The 21,341-nt window shown below is 39.6% G+C and overlaps 1 protein-coding gene across 3 annotated transcripts in view; it reads left to right on the top strand.

Annotated features, from left to right (window-relative positions):
• SVEP1 (sushi, von Willebrand factor type A, EGF and pentraxin domain containing 1) overlaps positions 1-21,341 on the top strand; it is a 573,162-nt gene that overhangs the window by 509,349 nt on the left and 42,472 nt on the right. The window contains exons 42-45 of one of the 3 annotated variants that reach the window (XM_082254999.1): positions 9,634-9,810; positions 12,955-13,128; positions 16,027-16,200; positions 19,312-19,488. In XM_082254999.1, the coding sequence (XP_082111125.1) occupies positions 9,634-9,810; positions 12,955-13,128; positions 16,027-16,200; positions 19,312-19,488 (702 nt within the window). The remainder of the gene's footprint in view (positions 1-9,633; positions 9,811-12,954; positions 13,129-16,026; positions 16,201-19,311; positions 19,489-21,341) is intronic. The other 2 variants (XM_082255001.1, XM_082255000.1) reach the window with 2 other exon arrangements.

Raw genomic sequence — 21,341 nt, 5'->3', positions numbered from 1 at the left:
TAAAATTGCACGTTTTAGAGTGGCCTTTTATTGTGGCCAGCCTAAGGCACACCTGTGCAATAATCATGCTGTCTAATCAGCATGTTGATATGCCACACCTGTGAGGTGGATGGATTATCTCGGCAAAAGAGAAGTGCTCACAAACACAGATTTAGACAGATTGCTGAACAATATTTGGGGGAAAAAGGCCTTTTGTGTACATAAAAAAAGTCTTAGATCTTGAAAAATGGGGGCAAAAACAAAAGTGTTGCGTTTATAATTTTGTTCAGTGTAAATGAATCAGGTAACACTTCAAGGTATTCTAGAATAATGCTGAAGAAAAATGTCCAGGCATCTAGAAGAACCAGTATAGCATTTAAACAAATGCATGGCACCATGTATTGGCTTTTACTTTAACCACTTTAGCCTCGGAGGATTTGGTTGCTCAATGACCAGGCCCTATTTTGCAATTCGGCACTGCGTAAATTTAACGGACAATTGCGCTGTCGTGCGACGCTGTACCCAAATGAAATTGACTTCCCTTTTTTCCCACAAACAGAGCTTTCTTTTGGTGGTATTTGATCACCTGTGCAACTTTTGCGCTATAAACAAAAAAAGAGCGACAATTTTGAAAAATAACAATATTTTTCAAATTTTTTTATATGACATTCTCAAACAAAATGTAAAAATCAATTTTTTTTTAACAGTTTAGGCCAATTTGTTTTCTGCTACATATTTTTGGTAAAAAAAAATCGCAATAAGCATATTTTGATTGGTTTGCGCAAAAGTTATTGTGTTTCCTAACTACAGGAAAGATTTATGTCATTTTTATTGTTTTTTTTTTTAACTAGTAATGGCGGCGATCTGCAATTTTTTTTTGCGGGACTGCGACATTGCGGCGGACAGATCAGACCTCTAACTGACATTTTTGACACTTTTGGGAGTACCAGTGACATTACTACAGTAATCAGTGCTATAAATATGCACTGTCACTATAAAAATGACACTGGCAGGGAAGGGGTTAACTTTACTGGTGATCAAGGGGTTAAGTGTGTCCCTAGGGGCGTGATTCTAACTGTCAGGGGGCGTGGCTAGTGAAGTAAACACAGAGACATGCGGACATGCGATCCTATATAGCAGGATTGCATAGCCTCTGTGATCACTTCAGGGAGAATGACAGATGGCTGTGTTTACATCAGCTGTCTGTCTTTCTAACTCTGCTGCGGGAGATTGCGAGTGGCTGGCGGACATTGGAGCCGCTGGTCACACGCGCTGGCTCCCCAGGGAAGGGGCGGGAGCGCGCCGACGGCGGTGCGCGCTTGCCCCCTACAGTCTCCTGAGCGAGCGACGTTGCCCTACGTCGCTTTGTCCAGCAGCGGCTGAGTGCCGCAGTAAATGTACGGTGGGCGGGGTTAAAGTGGTTAAAGTGTTTATTTATTTATATGTGGTTTTAATAAAATATATCAAATATTTTTAACAATAGGGGATGGGGTGGACACAGAGGGCAGATCTCCCCTAAATATATATATATATTTTAACACTTTTCTTGGCAGAGATTTCTTCATCCACATCGACAAATGCTAATGGAGGAATCTGCTATGTTCTATTTTTTCGAACGAAAAAACGAGCATTGCATGTATGCCCATCATTAGAAGTGAGTGGATGCTGAGAGGTCTAATGGTGGTCTTTCAAAACTCATTTTTGGGGAAAAATACACTTCAATGAATTTAAAAGACAACTAAACAGTAAAGTTAGCCCAATTTTTTTGTATAATGTGAAAGATGATGTTACGCCGAGAATTGTGAGAGAATCATGATCTTTATTCTAAGCAAAAAAAATGTGATTCTCATTTTATCCAGAATTGTGTAGCTCTAAAGTGCAACATTATAAATATCAACAATACCTGTCAAATCGCACGCATAAATCAAAGTGCACCCTCCTGTGTATCACAGTGCAAAACAAGATTATACAAAATCTTGAAACAATATGTGGTAATCCCACAACAAACAGCATGCATAACAGTCCACATACGAAAAGTAGTAATCCTTGTTCTAAAATACATGGGAAGAACTTGAGGTATCATTACAGGGGGCTATGGAAGGATTGTGAACCCTTGATGAGAAAATACTGTAAGCAAATCTGACCATACTAAAGTAGTTTAGTTTGGGTCTTCATCATAAAGTAAGCTTCAGTCCTTTGGAGTGGGGAAGACATCGGGGAAGATCTTACACCTTGGAAACGTGCTTGAGAGGATAACGTTTTTCATGTGTGGACTATTACAAGGACTGTTTGTAGTCAGATTTCCACATGTTGTTTATCGATACTGTATTGTCTTGTTTTGCACTGTGATGCACAGGAGGGTGCATTTTGATTTATTTGTGTGATTTTATATAAGGATATTGGTAATATTTTTAGCCCTGTAATTGTATTGTAAGGTATGTCTTTGGTGAGTGTCATTGGGGCTTAGATTGTGAATTTATGTAAATGGTTCCATGTAATTAAGAGCAATGTAATTTGTTGGTGCTGTAGAAATATGAGAAATCACTAACACATTTAACCACTTCTGGAACAGAAGGATTTGCCCCCTTAATGACCAGGCCATTTTTTGCGATTCGGCACTCCTTTACTTTAACGGACAATTGCACGGTCGTGCGATGCTGTGCCCAAATAAAATTTATGTCCTTTTTTTCCCACAAAATAAAGCTTTCTTTGGTGGTATTTGATCACCTGTGCGATTTTTTATTTTTTGCGCTATAAACAAAAAAACTACGACAACTCTGAAAAAAAAACAATATTTTTTACATTCTGCTATATAACATTCCCAAAATAATTTTTAATCTGATTTTTTCATCATTTTAGGCCAATTTGTTTTCTGCTACATAATTTTGATTGGTTTGCGCAAACGTTATCGTGTCTACAAATTAGGGGAAAGATTTATGTCATTTTTATTGTTTTTTTATTTATTTTTTACTAGTAATGGTGGCGGTCTGCGATTTTTAGCGGGACTGCGACATTGCAGCGGACAGATCGAACCCCTAACTGACATTTTTGACACTTTTGGGGGGACCAGTGACACTACTACAGTAATCAGAGCTAAAAATATGCACTGTTACAGTAATAATGACATTGGCAGGGAAGGGGTTAACACAGTAGGTGATCATGGGGTTAAATGTAAGCCTAGGAGTGTTTCTATCTTGGGGGGGGGGGCTTTTGAAATGATCACAGAGGCCTGTGATTCTATACTGAAGGATCAAAGGTGCTCTGTGATTATGTCAGAGAGAAGAATGGTCAGGTGTGTTTACAGCAGCTGACCGTCCTCCTCTCTCAACGGGGAGCGATCGCGGGTGGCCATTGGAGCCGCCGACCCCATGCATCGGAGTCCCCGCTGCAGAGTGGGGGTGGGAGCGTGCCACTGGCGGTGTGCTCTCGCCCCCTAGCAGCAGGCACACGAATGACCTAGTCCTGCATCGGTTTGCGCAGGAGGGGCTGCGTTCCATAGTAAAACTGCGGCGGGCGGTCCTTAGGTGGTTAAGAAACGATCATTATCCAAGTAATGAAAAGTGCATTCCTCTACTAATAATTCTTCTGTTACCATTAAACTATATATGATTCAGCTGGTTAAATAATTATGTGAAATTTTGAATACAAACTATATTTACTTTTAGAGCCGGTTCACACTTCTGCGTGTGCGGGGTTCGCATGTCATGTCGGAGCGCACTGCTCCGACATGACATGCGATCAGCTGTGCGGTGCGAGTTTAGCCATACAGTTTGTATGGCTAAATTCGCACCGCACCCGCAGCAAAGACGCACAGGAGGCATTTTTGCTGCCGCATCAGGATCGGATCGCACAGCGGTTCACACTTGTGCGATCCGATCCTTTGCGAACTGCACGATCGCACTGCGATATGCGATCAAACTGGGGGTGTCGTTAAGATTACATTGACACCCCCAGCGGATCGCATATGGCAGTGTGAACTGCCGGGGGTGCGTGTGCGATGCGGGAACAGGCTGCGAATTCGCAGCCTTCCCGCATCGCAATAGTGTGAACCGAGCCTTAGTAAGATACCTACTTACAGCCATAATAATTTTTGTATCCTTTTGCTAAGCGGTATACTGCATGTGTGTATTACACACAGGTGTTGTTCACCTCCCTCTGTGTATCAGACAGGACTAGTTTACTGAACAGTGAAGTGTCAAGTGCAGTGTCTAGATGTTGTGTTATAGTGCAGAGAATGACAATGAGCAATACAACTGACAATGTGTCATCTATAATAAATGAATCAGGTAACATTTCAAAGTATCCTAGATTATTGCTGAAGAAAAGTGTCCAGGCATCAAGAAGAACCAGTATAGCATTAAAACAAATGCATGGCACCATGTATTGGCTTTTACTTTAAAGTGTTTATTTATTTATATGTGGTTTTAATAAAATATATCAAATATTCTGAACAATACCAAAGAAACAAATCAATGAAAAAAAACTGTAAAAATGGAAAAATAAATAGATAACCTTGTAATGACTACCTGGAAACATTCTTATAACCCATATAAAGTAAAAAGAAATACATAACATAGTGTAGTGGGAGAGAAAAAAAGGAAACTTGGAAGGAGGGATAGAAGAGTCAGACATCACAAAGCCTTTGCATATTATAGATTTTTTCCATATTTATTTAAGATATTCATGTAGATTAAACAAAATGCGAACAGAAGACATATTAAAATAATACGTGTTCCCTTTAAGCCAGACACATAATAATGTTCCATTATGTATTTATATATATATGAGCATGCAAACCAGTTAATCATGCGGGTAACATTGTATCTAATTAGCAGTATGTTTTTTAAAGCGTATCAAAACCCAAAAACAAAAATGTATTTATTTGCAGCTAACCAGTTCCTAGATGTGATGAGTACATTCATTTTTCTTTTTAGCCTTTTTCCTTTATTTTCACCTAGTGATATGGAGAAATCAGTTATTTTTTTTACCTTTCTTAAAAGACCAAGCTGCCCATCAAAATGGCAGTTAGAGGGTTGAGACAAACCATTTAACACTGACAGGGGTGCTTACAATGATCAGCTCTTATTCATTAATATAAAATGTGTAACCTAAAAGGTAAAAAACTGTTCAGCTTTAATTTATTAGTAGTCCACGTAAATTTGCTAGTGCATCTAACACTACCCTCTCCCCAGACTGACAATGCTGCTGTCTGAAGTTCTCCATAACTTCTCGATCCAGAGTGGGGATACCCTATGAAGGGAAGTGTTTTACTGGCCAATATAAAATAAAATTAAGAAAATAGAGCTTGAAAAAAAAACAAAAGCAGCCACCACATTTAGGGACTGATATACTGAAATATATTATTGTTTTCCTTTTGAGTTTGGATATGCTTTAAGCGATAGTGAGGCTGTCATTATTAATAGATTACTGCAGCTTTTCATGCACAGAGGAGATATCATTGGACATATCTCTAACACAAAGGACATATTTGTAGTCATCAAGTTGCTCACTCACTCTTCGGTTTATCCTAGAATTTCTTTACCTTTGCCTCACAACATGGATTAATCTATTAATAAATTGGAAGTGAGGGACCTGCTTTTCAGGGAAACATTCTAAAGATTTGGAATATATTTTGTAAGTTGATGCTTTATTTAAAGCATAATGTTCTTATAATGCATCACTAGGGGTAATCATTTGGATTTTTAATTGCTTTGGAGAGCTTCTCCAGCTTCCTGCTATAATATGCCTTTTGATGTCCCTTGTCTGTGTATCTCCTAATAACCTTTAAACTGATATGAGAAGATATGCTTATTCTTGACATTCTCAGAAGAGCAACATTTCAGAGAGGAACGAAAGCTGCAAAGTGAAAGTGTTTCTAAAGGCAGAAGTTCTTTTACCTTAATGTTTTCTATGTATTAGGGTAAAAAAACCTTCTGCAAACTGCTCCCCCCAGCCCCCCCAAATACATACTAAAACCCGATCTCGATCCAGCAATGTGAACGAGAGCAGACTCCCTTTCTCTTCATTGGCTCAGACACAACAGCAGGAGCCATTGGCTCCTGCTGCCATCAATCACAGCCAGTAAAGAGGGAGCAGGGGGGCAGGGCAGGGCTTAGGCACACTCTGTGTGCCATATGGACACACAGAACTGGCTCGGGAGCAAGCATTTACAAATGTCCCCATATTAAGCGGCTTGCTATGGAAGCACTTGACAAGGGGGAGGAGCTAGGATGACTGGTGGGAAAGCTGAGAAGAGGAGGATCGGAGCTGCTCTGTGCAAAACCATTGCACAGAGCAGGTAAGTATCACATGTTTGTTATTTTTCAAAAATAAAAAGTGTAATGAAATATAAAAAATCCGCGCTTAGGATAATTCTAGATTCCTAGTATTTAATGTTGGCTGCAGCCCACCTTTATACTATATTACTAAGAATATAGTGAGGATGAAGAAAAAGGAGGGGGAAGGTGTATGGCGCTGCCAAAAAGTGCTGATGTTTCTATATGTCCAAAAAATAAGTGTTAAAGGTATATACAATATAAATCACCAATATGAATAAAGTGTCCAGTGCATCGTATGTGTCTTCCTAATAAAAAATAAAAAAGCTGAGAAGAGGAGGATCGGAGCTGCTCTGTGCAAAACCATTGCACAGAGCAGGTAAGTATCACATGTTTGTTATTTTTCAAAAATAAAAAGTGTGCCTTTACAATCAATTAAAGCCTCATTTACTAAGCTCTAGTGCAAATACCTTTGCAGAGTACACAGTCTATTTGCCTTTAGTAAATCAACCCCCATGTAGGCAAAAAAATAAGCAGAAAAAAAGAGTAACCCTGGGAACCCTGCCTAGTAAAACACAGAAATGAGAGGTACTCACCTAATTAATAGAATAAGGGTGTAATCAAAAAAATCAAGTATCACAAAATAAATAAAACAAAAAAAGAACGATACACACACCCTTATGAGTCACCTCTCCATAATTTTTATTTAATTTATATAATGCATGAAAAAAACAGCATCAGACCCATTGATGCATGAAAAAAACCGCATCAGACCCATTGATCTACTCCTTATACCCCCCCCCCCCCCCCCAAGATCAACCTCCATTTAAAACAACCCTAACCAGCTTATCCCTCATTATACAGACCCACATGTTTGTGTCAATGGTCACATCGGCTGCAGCTTGATTTTGGGGACAGATTACCCATTCCTATGGGACCATCCCAGTCCAGTAGGCCGGGCCCCTTTACACCTTTATGAGTCAGATGGCACATATGGACAGTTTCTGTTGTATTTATCTCAGCCCTCTGTCTGGCTCCTGTAGTTCTGGTTGCACTCAATAGTCCATCAGCAGTGGACTTTCCATCTTATAGTGTGATTTCAACTACCGGCTTTCACATGTTAATGCACTAGTGTATGGATACATGATACAAATTCAGGAGTTGGTTATTCAGCACTGCATACTCACATCAAAACTTACCTTACTCTATCGAGGATGCTTTCTTGATGGATTGTTTATTTTGTTATACACTTCAAGCATTGCATATTGCTTCTTGACTTATTGCTGTATGGCTCTGCATAGACACTGAGTGCTTGATTATACCAGTAGTTTGGCTTGGCTTCCAGTCTGGTCTCTGTGGATCTCAACACCCAATTCACCCACTGTGGTTCTGAGGTGGGGTGCTGGCTCCTCAGGGTACAGGCAGGTTGCATAGTTTTTCAGCGCAGGTGGGGGAGCAGGGAGTGGGGGGTCTTGGGGGAGGTGCACACCAGCTCCCACTGGAGGTCACATATTTACCCTATATTGCACTAGGCAGGGTGGTTATTTGGGGAGGGATAAGCTGGTTAGGGTTGTTTTGACTCGAGGTTGGTCCTGGGAGAGGGGAGGGGGATAAGGAGTAGATCGCTGGGTCTTATGTTGATTTTTTTCTATGCATTATATATGCCAATAAATATTATAACGAGGTAACTCATAAGGGTGTGTTTATCTGTCTTTTTTTTAAATGTATTTTCTGAAATAAAATATGCAGGCAACAAATGGTCAGAATATGCAGGCAACAAATGGGAAACCATAGTAACACACAGGCAACAAAGGGGCAATAATTAAAAAATGTGGATAATCATGGCATTAGGCAGGCAACAAGGAGGCAATTAGGACAATATCCAGGAAACAAATGAGCAATTGTGACAATATGTGGGTAACAAATGGGCAGACATAACAATACACCTGAAAAAAATGGACAGTCTTGACAACACATAGGCATTAAATAACCAATCATGAAAATAGGCAGGCAATAAATGGACCTCAGCATATGTGGATAACAAATATGAAGGTGTCACAATATACCATGTTTGAATTTTTTCCACAAGAACATGTCCAGAATAATTGAAAGGATCTACAAAAGCTCCCAAAACAACTTAACTTTACCTTCACCATTGACTCCAAATCAATTAAAATTTTACCAAAATTTCAGCAAACCAAAAAACTCTTATACCTAGACCCAATTAGTATCCATACCTAAGAAAGAAATCTTGTCTTTCCCTGGTGAGCATCAGAAGTTTGTTACCCTCATGTATACCAAAGCAATGCATGTGACTCAAAATCTAAACCAATTTGTTGAGCAAAAACTTACTAAAATGAGTAACCTCTTTCCAATATATTTCATTTTAAATGCCCATGTGATAAAGACAGCTGAAAAAGTGTGTAATCAGAAAAAAAAAATAATTAAATTCATTATCATTAAGGCACCCTTAGGGTCCATGCACAGTAGAAGCAAAAAAAATGTCAAAACCTCTAGCAGAAAAAGCGTCATAAAAAATGCTTATAGTAGCTCATTTTGAACAGGAGTTTAAGAGAGTTTATGGGCATTTGCTTTTATAAGCTTTTTTTTGTTTTTTTTCCAAAAAATGTTCCCCTTTTTTGCCTGAAAATTCCTCTCAAAAATGTATTTGTGAAGGGTTTTTCCTGCCTTTAAACTCACCTCCTAAAATATGCCTGTAAAAGTCCTAATGTGCATGGGACACATATGGCACTTTTCCACTGCAAGTTACGGCTCGGCTCCACTTGGCCCTGCTTGGCCCAGTTTGGTTTTCCACTGCATGGTACAGCATGGTACGGTGTTGGAACAGTTCGGTACGGTTTGCTTTTCCACTAAAGTAGTACAAAAGTAAGTGGGTAGGATAATAACGATTCTCTGACCAATCAGTGGCTAGTAGTGACAAACAGTCAAGGCTGCATGCAAAGGATTGTGGGATATGGTACCGGTACGGCCCTCTTGGAACCACAACTGAGGTGGTACTGTTTATGGTACTGTTTAGAGCCGTACCGTTCGGTTCCATGTAGTGGAAAAGCGCCACCGTACTGTCCCGAACCGTTCCTACACCATACCATGTGGTACCATGCAGTGAAAAAGGACAAAAGCGAGCCGAACCGTTCGGTTCCATGCAGTGGAAAAGCACCTATAGGAAACATTGAGCAGCTTCTACAGGCAGGAGAAAAAAACCACAAAAACTCCTGTAGAAGCAGTGTTTTTTAAACCCAGTGTGCATGGACCCTTAAACAATAGACATCACAAAAAAGCCACCAAGTAAAAAATAATTTTGCAAAGAGTGCAGCATATTTTTTGTTTTGTTTAATTAAATTAGGTGTTTTTTATTTAGGAATGTCATGCAACCCTCCAGAACCATTGGAGAATGGGATTATCCAAGGCATAAACTATTTTTATGAAGATGAACTTCACTATAGTTGCAATCAAGGCTTTGAACTTCTTGGGCCAAGTCGAAGGATCTGTCATGTGGATAAACAGTGGCGCCCCTCTACCTCTCCTACGTGTGTGAGTAAGTAACTAAAGATCATTTTATGTGAAAAGAAACAGTATTTCCTAAAATGTATTTATTACTCCGAGAGCTCATATTTGTGTTATCGCCTGTCCTTTATATAATTATCTATGCTTCCAGATAATGAGGCACTTTATAGAGGAATTACCTATTTTTTTGTTGTGGGTAAAATATTGTGCAGCATCTGTCAGGAAATTACATTTCTCCCATTTGAAGAAAACACAGGAAAATAGATGAAATTACTCGATGAGTGAGTCAGCCCTTATTGAATGTATTTATTACATTTAACTTCAAAGCCTATTTTGGTGCTGAAGCTCTAAATTCCCCTGCCTAAATCTCAAAACATGAGAGTTCGGAAATATCAGAGTTCAGTGTGTCATCTGGAAAGGCTGTTGATTCCTGCTTGATTGTAGAGTAATGCCTGCCATCACTCAATGACATGGACCCACTTATCTGTCAAGCAAGAAAGATACTAAGAGCTAGAGTGATATACTGCATTAGGAGTAAGCAAACTGCAAGAAAAAAGGTTGGAAGGGTGAAGGAAAATTGAGCGGGGCATGATAAAATAAGACTTTATGATCGGTGAAGTCCTTTTTCTGTTATCTGGTATTTGGTGTGACATGAATACCTACAGTGATGGCAGTTGTGGTGGAAGATATCATTGTCAACAGTTTTCCTTTCTTAAGAATGTATATTAAATAGTGTTTCATGAATTCAATTTATCAGTACTATAAATCTTAAATTTGGCTGTGTAAGCAGAATACATATACATTATGCATAATTGGATCATTTTTGCATTGAATAGTTTAAACCCTTTTCTGTTCAGTCTCCTTAGTCTTACTGTAAAAAAAGAAAAAAAAAATAGGTTTGTAAGTATAAGATTTAGTTCAGAAAGCGAAATTAATTTTTGTGGCTGAATACTAAAAGTATAAAGTCTGTGTACTTGGCAAAGTTAATTTTTGCAAGATAATTTTCCCTTAGCTGGCGGATAAGTAAAAATGAAATTCCAAATACGTGCAAGGAACAATAAAAAACAGGATTTTTGCTGCACCTGATTAGATGATGGAGGGCAGGAAAGTTTCACCTCATTCACTAAGCTAAGTGAGTGTTGCCCTAAAAAGTGAAAATTCGCTTTGCAAAGTGAACAGGCTTTACACCTTTAGCACTATTTTCAGCATTTAGAGCCAACCAGAGCTTAAAAAAGAACGACCATTGCAATGTTTACATTGTTCAGCCCCCATATAACAAACTGTGTAATACTTTGTACCATGTTGCTGTAGGTGCTTCCTATACTGGGTACATACACATGGATTGAAATTTGACCGGTTCAGCAGGAACTAGCTGAATTTCAACCTGTTTGCAGCCCTCCTTGTTTGCCAGAAGCTAATTGTTAGATTTTTTTTCTAATTTTCCAATTTTTGTCAAATGGTCCTGCTGGAAAACCTGCATTCGATCAGAAGCCCTGATCAGTGTATTCTGACAGGGGTGGAGTCCTTCTAGTGAGGGAGATTCCTGCTTCCACCTCCCTTGTGTGTCCCAGAGGTTTTTTTTTTTTTTTTTGCTGCAAAAACAACAACAAAAACAAGCTCCCAGTGTGCACCCAGCTTATGTCTACTGACCTGCCCCCCCCCCCCCCTCCTCACCCAGGGGAGATGGATCCTTTATAACAGCAGCTTGTCTGGGCTCAGAGTACTTTCCCTTTGGCAAGAAGAATGCAGAATGCAAGAAGAATGCAGAGAGAGAGGAGGCTGACACCCCCTCCCCTTTCCCTTCTTATTGCTCATGTCTCAGAAATGTGCTCTGAGCCGAGACAAGCTGCCATTATAATGTATCCTTCCCTTCTAAGTTGTTGGTCAGCCTCAGTTGGAAAGAGGGGGGGGGGCATGTCAGCCCTCATAACAAGCCTAGGGGGCTAATAATTATGTTGAATCAAGTTTTATTATTATTTTCAAGATATTATAGGTAAATTGAAACAATGATAGACAGTTACCTTATGCCAACAATATATCAAAACATGCAAAAGGGACCAATTAGAGTACAGCAAGTAGTAGAGGTAGAAATTAACACTGTTCATAAAGCAGAACAGCATAGTAACCATCCAAAAATCCTAGGTACTCAGTAGGCGAAAGACCCAATACATACAGTTTAAGTATGAAAGGACATATTTGCATGAGTCTGTGTCATGAGAATGTGTTTCTAATATCTGATATATGATAGCATGGAGGAAATAGTATGTATGGCAACAAGAGCTGAAAAAAGGAAATGAAAAGAAGAAGGAAAAAAAAGGGAGTGGGTGGGGGGTGGGAAGGACAAGGATGGCCAGTATATATGGAAAGCTCCTGGGACAGTGGAATACTCTGAATATCTGTAATGGGACCACACCGTTCACATGGGGTTGTGGGATTCAGTTTTGTCGTCATTCCTCACAATCATACGTTCCACACAGCCAATCTGGTTCAGTTCACAAGTCCATTCAGCCAAAGATTGGGCTTCAGCTTGATGCCAATGTCTGGCGATTACGTAACAAAATGCCTTATTAGGCTTTTTTTTCTTTGTTTATAGGAGTCAGAGAGCATGGATAACATTGTAATCTGGGGTTCATATGGGTATATATTCCCAACCAGTTTGTCATACAAATGTAGGATATTATCCCAAAAGGGGAGAAGTGGGGGCTAATAATTAAATTGGACTACAACTACACGTACTTTGTCCCACAGGAGGAAAAACAATGTTAAAAAAAAATTGTAAGGATAGTCCTTCTGTAAAATATCATCAACATGGCTCAAATTAATGCTTGATTTGGCATATTATACTTGCCATACTGTTTTCCTCAAAAGAAACCTCATTTAAACGAATTGGCTTTAGGTTATGACCATCTTGTAGTTATGTATAAATATCAGTATTTTGAGCAGAGATAACTCATGCAATATTCTTTGTATACTAAATTGTACAGTCGAACCAATAAAATAACGTGCACAGATGGTTTATTCAGCAACACAGTTGATGAAAAAACAGGAAAAAAGTACACAGCAATGAAAATAGGCATACATTAATATTTTGTTAATTTGAACCCTAAAAGGTTCTTTCTTATAATTGCTTAGGCTACAAAGAAAATTAACTTGCTTTGTTACTTTCTCTGTTTAGGTGTAACATGTGATCCTTATCCAGTCATAGAGAATGCCATTTCCGTTTCAAGAGCAAATACATATGGTAGTAATGTAACCTACATATGCAATCCTGGTTATCATCTTGTTGGACCAGAGAATATAACATGTCTTTCTGATGGAACATGGAGTCAACCTCTCCCATCTTGCAAGGGTAAGGGTTGATGTTTAGGCCAGTTCTGGAATTGAGGTCACAGCCTAAGGAGGAAATGATTCCCCACCTATTGTTATTACCATATTTCTTATTTTATTTAGGCCTGTTGGATTACACAGTACAGCCGCATTTATGTATGAGATAACAGCAGGTCCATTTACTAATCTTATTTCTTGTGTTGTCTTTGGGATGTATTTTCTATACATCTACTATTCCCATTATGAGGGAGCCCTATTCTCCCGTTTGGATCTTTAACCACTTCAGCTCCGGAAGGTTTTACCCCCTTTATGACCACGCCATTTTTTTGTGATACGGCACTGTTACTTTAACTGACAATTGCATGATCATGCAACGCTGTACCCAATTAAATTGATGTCCTTCTTTTCCCACAAATTGAGCTTTCCTTTGATGGTATTTGATCACCTCTGCGGTTTTTATTTTTTGCGCTATAAACAAAAAAAAAACCCAAAATTTTGAAAAAAAACCCCAAAATGTTTTACTTACCGCTATAAAACATGCCCAATAAAAAAAATTTAAAAAATCGAATTTCTTCATTAGTTTAGGCCAATATGTATTCTGCTACATATCCCAATAAATGTATAATGATTGGTTTGCACAAAAGTTATAGCGCCACAAACTATGGGATATTTTTATGGATTTTTTTATTTATTTCTTTTTTTTACTTGTAATGCCGGTGATCAGCAACTTATAGCAGGACTGTGACAAACCGGACACAAAATTACACTTTTGAAACTTTTTGGGGACCAGTGACACTAATACGGTGATCTGGCTAAATAATATGCACTATAACTGTACTAATGATACCGTCAGGGAAGGGGTTAACATCAGGGGCAATCAAAGGGTTAAATGTGTTCCCTGGGAGTACTTTCTAATTGTGGGGGGTGCTTGTACTGTGAGAAGACAGAGATCCGTGTTCCTGCTTAGCAGAAACACAATATCTCTGTCTTCTTCTGTCACGGAACAGCGATCTGCCTTGTTTACATAGGCAGACCACCATTTTGTCTGCCTCAGGAAGGATCGGTGGGTCCAATCACAGCGGTAGCGGGTTGCCGGTGGCACTCGCACACGCCCCAGACCCGGAAGAAAAAGATCACGTACAGGTACGTGATTTTGCTCGAAAGGGCTGCCCTTACGTGGGGCGGTCCTTAACCACTTAAGCCCCGGAAGATTTTACCCCTTTCCTGACCAGGCCCTATTTTGCGATTCGGCACTGCGTGAATTTTACGGACAATTGCGCGGTCATGCGACACTGTACCTAAACGAAATTGACGTCCTTTTTTTCCCACAAACAGAGCTTTCTTTTTGTGGTATTTGATCACCTGTGCGATTTTTACTTTTTGTGCTATAAACAAAAAAAGAGTGTTAATTTTGAAAAAATAACAATATTTTTCACATTTTTTTTTATATGAAATTCCCCCCAAAAATTTAAAAATCAAAATTTTTTAACATTTTAGGCCAATTTGTTTTCTGCTACATATGTTTGGTAAAAAAAAATCACAATAAGTGTATTTTGATTGGTTTGCGCAAAAGTTATTGCGTTTACTAACTAAGGGAAAGATTTTTGTCATTTTTGTTGTTTTTTTTTTAATGAGTAATGACGGCGATCTGCGATTTTTTTTTTTTGCGGGACTGCGACATTGCGGCGGACAGATCGGACCCTTGACTGACATTTTTGACAGTTTTGGGGGTACCAGTGAAATTACTACAGTAATCAGTGCTATACATATGCACTGTTACTGTAAAAATGACACTGGCAGGGAAGGGGTTAACTTTATTAGACATCCAGGGGTTAAGTGTGTCCCTAGGTGCGTGCTTCTAACTGTAAAGGGGCGTGGCTAGTGGTGTAACAACAGAGACATACGATCCTACATAGCAGGACCGTATGATCTCTGTTCTTACACAGGGGAGAATGACAGGCGGCTTTGTTTACATCAGCCGCCTGCCTTTCTCCCCCTGCACCGGACGATCGCGAGTGACCGGCGGACATCGGGTCCGCCGGTCACACGCACTGGGATGTGCAGGAGCGAGCGGGGGCGGGAGCACGCCTCCGGAGGCACGCGCTCGCCCCCTAGAGCCTCACAGGCTAGCAACGTAGTCCTACGTCGCTTTGCCTGTGAGGGGCTGACTGCCGCAGTAAATATGCTGTGGGCGGTCGGCAAGTGGTTAAGCAGTAAATTTATTATACATGATCAAGAAAGGATTGGTAGGTGATAGAGTTAGAAATTCTGTAATGGTAATATTGTCCTTGTAGTGCCTGAGCTAAAATAATTCTCTGGTTAATTTAAAGGCTATCTGTAATTTAGTATAATTATTCTTAAAGTTACCCCCAGCACCCCACAAAGTTTTATCCTGACTGTGAGGCACCCTGTGGACTGCACAGAGTAGACCTTGCAGTGGGCAGTTAGGAATAAAAGTTTGGATTGGTGGATCGGGGCAACTTAAAAGATAATTGTAGAAATGAAAATGTAAGATTTAAATAAATACCCTTTAAAATGAAGTTACTCTTTAACCTACTAAAGCTCATCTATAATGCTATAAAGCTTACATAAGGGGTATAAAAGAGTTTGGCAGCAAAGGTTCAGAGGTCATAGGCACGGCATAGAAAAATCAGTGTTGCAGGAAACCTAAGTAAACACCAGTAAAAAGTAAATATTATACTCGCCAAACTGATTCCTAGCTACAAGGCTATGTTGTGTAGTATTTTGCTCTTCCTTATTTAATCTGCTTAATGGTGTACACAATGCAAGCATTACTGATCTCTATCAAGTTAAACTATTGGGTATGTCTCATAATATATAGAAAAATAACATGAAAAGTTGCATTGATACAAATATACATATATAGAAATATAGTCTAATCAACATGTTCTTCTTTCAGAAACAAGATGTGAAACCCCAGGTCAGTTAGATAATGGATTAACTGAATATGACAATGTTACTGTTGGAAGCAGTGTAAAATATCATTGTCTTGATGGATATAGCCTGGATGGTGAAAATCTAGCAGAGTGTACAAGAAATGGAACATGGAGCTATCCCACACCTATCTGTAAACGTGTGTGTTTATTTAAATCTTGCATGCTTATATTTGTACAGTGGAAACGCCTTTTACATCTTCACAAAATGCTAATGACAGTCTTTGTATCATAAAACTGAGTTAGTCAGTAGCGTGTATATCTATGGTTACCTTTGTGTAAGCGGTATAGTAAAGTCATTTGATTTAAAAGTTCCAGCCCTATGAATGTTACACTTATATCATCCTCCTGATTGGCACTTTGTTATAATCAACCCTATACAAAGTGAAATTGTTGTGCTATTACTTTATTATAACTGCCGCTAACTATCACATGCCGGTTTGTATATTGGCAGTTTTAAATTCAAATTGTTAAAGTATTACTAAAGGCCACAGATTTTCTAAAGTTTTATTAAACGCAAAAGCAAACATTTATTGTATTGCAGCTTACCATTTCTTAGATGTGATGGCTGCATATATTTTCTTTCTTTTATTTTTATCTGGTGAGCCAGGCAGTAAGTCCGCTGTTTTTCACAAGCTCAAGCTCTCCAGCAGAATGTATCAGTTTACATGGATAAGACAAACCACATAACACTGGTAGGGGTGATAAAATAGGATTAGCTTCTATTTATTCCTGAAAAAGCTTTATCTAAAGAAGAAAAAAACTATTTGCTGTAACTGAATATATAGTGCGAGCTGGAGTTCAGCTTCAGTTTATTAGTGTAACAAGCTGCTTGCTGTGCCCCCTGTATTCATTCATCCGGAGTTGTGTCTCACAAATACAGGCCTGTTACTGGCCAGATCACCAGGTTATAACAGAGGGGAAAAGAAACAAAAAAAAAGTAATGCAGCCACCACATCTAATGATTAGTAAGCTGCAATATAATACATTTTTGGGTTTAATACCACATCCACTGATTATTCACTTCCTGAGAAAAAAAAAAAATACCTCCAAAACTGGTAGAGGAGGATGTACAGAACTTACCTTTCCAGGTGAAATTCCATTTTAACCTTCCTAGCGATATTCCCGAGTGTGGCTCGGGGTTACATTTCAGTGCCAAAAGCGGTAACCCCGAGCCACACTCGGGGTACCGCTAGGAAGATCGCTGGATCATGGTAGATGGGTTACTTACCTGGTCACCGGGCGTGTGTGGCGGCGGATCTTCCTCCCGATCCTCTGTGTGCCCCGGCTTCCGTCTCCTGCAACGTGACGTTCGCAGGGGGGTGGAACCGGCGGCAAATTCAAATGTAAAACAAACCAAACACACTGATACAATGCAAAATAAAATAAATTCACATTAGTTTGCCCCCCAGTGCCCTTTCCTGCAGTTTTACTGTACTTTTTATGTATATATATATATATATACATATATATATGTATATATATATATTGTGGGAGATTAGCTCGGTGGGGGGCGTGGATGACCCCTTGGGGGGCCGTTACACAAGGAGATAGCCGAGAAGTGGTTGCGAACAACAGTGTAAGGTTTTATTCATGCAATTTTCTTCACACAAGTGCAAGCGTCAAAAACATCAAAATAAAAATAAAACACAAAATAAATCCTTGCCACTGTGGGCGGCTACCTTCTCACATACAGGAACCTACCTACGGAGTCTGTCTCCAACCTACTGTTGGGCAAACTTTGCTGATCCTACAGCAGACACTCAATAGTCCATTTATTTTCTCTTCACCCAACAAATGTCCATTGAACATGTCCCTTTTCCTCTTCACATTGAACATGTCCCTTTGCTTGTCTCTTCACATAGCAAACAGTTCATTTATTTATTTTCACATAGAAATAGTCCAAGACCTCACCTTGAGTAGTCTTCAGTCTTAATTAATTTCCCCTTCACACAGGAAATGTCCATTGGTTTCTTTTCACATAGAAACGATCCAAGACCTCACCTTGAGTAGTCCTCACACTTGTTACCCTCCTCAGCGCACATTGCTTCAGGAGGTCTTCCCCATGCTTCAGGGGGCATTCCTTCTCCCATGCCCACACAGCGTCGGGAGGCACACATCTGACTGTCCTCCTCTCCCCAGCTTCACACAGCGTCAGGAGGCAGCAATCCATAGACTTCCTCTGGATTAATTATAGAGGCCTTAATTGCCTCATTCTGAACAGCTGAAGTCTGTTCAACGTCCTTAGACAGTTCTGGCTACCTTTGCAGCCGACACCTTATAGTAATTGGTGAATTTTCTAAACCAGGTGGAAATGTATCCCCTGTCTGTGACTACATCCACAGATTTACCTGACTTTCTGTCACAATATATATATACACACACACGTACATATATATATATATATATATATATATATATATATATATATATATATATATATATATATATATACGTATATACATATATATATATATATATATATATATATTTATAGTTTTTTATTATATTATAATTTATGATTTTGTGTGTCAAACTTTATCATACCCGAGATGTTATAAAGAAGAACGCACAGTAAAAAAAAATCATATGTAAATAGTTGGTTTGGGCTGCTCATTTTTAAGAATTACATGCAAAATAATGGTACCGCTTTCAGCACCTAAAATCCGAAAGAATCATACCGCCAGGGAGGTTAAAGTAAGTGTTGCAAAATGGCAAAAGGAACATATAAATCAATCTAAAAAAACTATGAATGCGCATATGCAGAGGCAAAGATTGATGAAAGTTCCATAATAGTTGTTAAAAAAGATGGCTGATTTGTGTTGCAATCTCTTTACATGACCACTAATTAATATGCATACTGTTCATGGTTCCAGAATAAATATATAAAAATGATACAGCAGGAAATCAGAATTTCTGTATTGGACAGTTTTGCTCCACTTTATTACCCTCCCTTATATGGAACACAATACCTAAAATGAGAAAGAATTAAATTATGTTAAAAATCTAATGGTATCCACTGTTATTTATGTAAGTCCACCCACTGAACAGTAGATGAGATATTTAACATATAAGTAGCTTTTTGTTAACTTCCATGACAGGCCAAAAGAGCAACAAATTGGTGATCATTTTCCTCTTAGGATGTGACATGTTTTTCAGAATATTGATTCCCTATGCTTCCTATGTTTGGACTTGGTGAATACGCAAAATAGTTTCTTGCAAATATTCAACTTTTTTCTTTGTTTGAACAGCAAATCCTTGTCCTGTGCCATTTGTTATCCCAGAGAATGCAGTTGTGACAGAGACAGAGTTTTACGTTGGCCAGAAATTGTATATAAAATGTAGAAAGGGCTATCGACTTGTGGGCCAAGATGTTATGACGTGCGATGCTGATGAAACGTGGACAGAAGCAAATGCCAGATGTGAAAGTAAGCTTCTTATTGTTGAGCATATATTGCTGCTATTCAGAAAGGTGTAGAATAAAATCCACTAGAAGGAATGCAAACTGAATAATTCTATTAACAATTTATTTAGTTTATGTATTTGATGTATTAATTAAAATATAAGATTGAAAGCGCTATACATACCTTATGGCTGATCAACCTCTGTATCTGTAGCATACATTGGGATGAAACTACAAAGTTAGCAATATATAATTCACCATTATAGTAATTATGATGGATGTATTTTTATAGACAGAGATGTAAAGTCAGAAGTTTTTTTTATCCTAATGCATTCTATGCATTAAGATAAAAAAGCTTTCTGCGTGAAGCAGCCTCCCCAGCACCCCCTAATACTTACCTGAGCCCCATCTCTGTCCGGCGATGTCCATGAGTCCCTTGGCCATGCGGGATTCGCTCTCCTGATTGGCTGAGACACAGGAGCGGTGCCATTGGCCCCTGTGGCTGTCAATCAAAGTCAGTTAGCCAATCAGGAGGGAGAGGGGGCAGGGCCAACCAGCAGCTTCGTATCTGAATGGACACACAGAGCTGCAGCTCCGCTCGGGTGCCCCAAGAGCAAGCTGCTTGCTGTAGAGGCACTCAACAGGAGGGAGGTGCTAGGAGCAGCAAAGAGGGACCCGAGAAGTGGAGGATCCGGGCTGCCCTGTGTAAAACCAACTGCACAGAGGAGGTAAGTATGACATGTTTGTTATTTAAAAAAGAAAAAAAACAAGACTTTAAGAACACTTTAAGCAACCCTGGTAGAACATGCAGACAAATGCATCTCATGACTGTTTCCTGGCTAGAATTCCCCTTACTTTTTCTTAACCACTTAAGCCCCGGAAGATTTTACCCCCATTCCGACCAGGGGGTATTTTGCGATTCGGCACTGCGTGAATTTAACGGACAATTGCACGGTCGTGCGACGCTGTACCTAAACGAATTTGGCATCCTTTTTTCCCCACAAACAGAGCTTTCTTTTGGTGGTATTTGATCACCTGTGCGATTTTTTGATCACGCGCTATAAACAAAAAAAGAGCGTCAATTTTGCAAAAATAGCAATATTTTTCACATTTTTTTATATGAAATTCCCCCCCAAAAAAATGTAAAAATCAAAATTTTTTAACATTTTCGGCCAATTTGTTTTATGCTACCTATGTTTGGTAAAAAAAATCGCAAAAAGCGTATTTTGATTGGTTTGCGCAAAAGTTATCGCGTTTACTAACAAAGGGAAAGATTTTTGTCATTTTTGTTGGTTTTTTTTTTAACGCGTAATGGCGGCGATCTGCGATTTTTTTTGCGGTACTGCGACATTGGGGCGGACAGATCGGACCCTTGACTGACATTTTTGACACTTTTGGGGTTACCAGTGACATTTCTACAGTAATCAGTGCTATATATATGCACTGTTACTGTAAAAATACACTGGTAGTGAAGGGGTTAACTTTATTTGGGAGGGAGGGGCTGTGTGTGTCCCTAGGGGCGTGCTTTCTACTGTGATTGGCTGTGGCTTGAGCTGTAAGGACACTGATCAACGGATCTACATAGTAGATCCATGTGATCAGTGTCTTTACAGCGAGGAGAATGACAGGCAGCTTGTTTACACAAGCTGCCTGACATTCTCCCTCTCCCCCGCCGATCGCCGAGTGGCCAGCGGACATCGGGTCCGCTGGTCACACGCGCGGGGGGGTCCGTGACCACGCGGGAGCGGGAGCGCGCCCCCGGGGGCGCGCGCTTGCTCCCTAGACCCTCACAAGCAAGCAACGTAGCCCTACGTTAGTTTGCCTGTGAGGGGCTGACCGCCGACGTAGATAGTCGTGCGGCGGTCGGCAAGTGGTTAA

This window comes from Pelophylax lessonae, assembly GCF_965119305.1.
Source record: "Pelophylax lessonae genome assembly, chromosome: 1".
NCBI classification, from domain to species: Eukaryota; Metazoa; Chordata; class Amphibia; order Anura; family Ranidae; genus Pelophylax; species Pelophylax lessonae.
The sequence above is the reverse complement of the archived record's forward strand: the minus strand, read 5'-3'. Positions and strand labels throughout refer to the sequence as shown.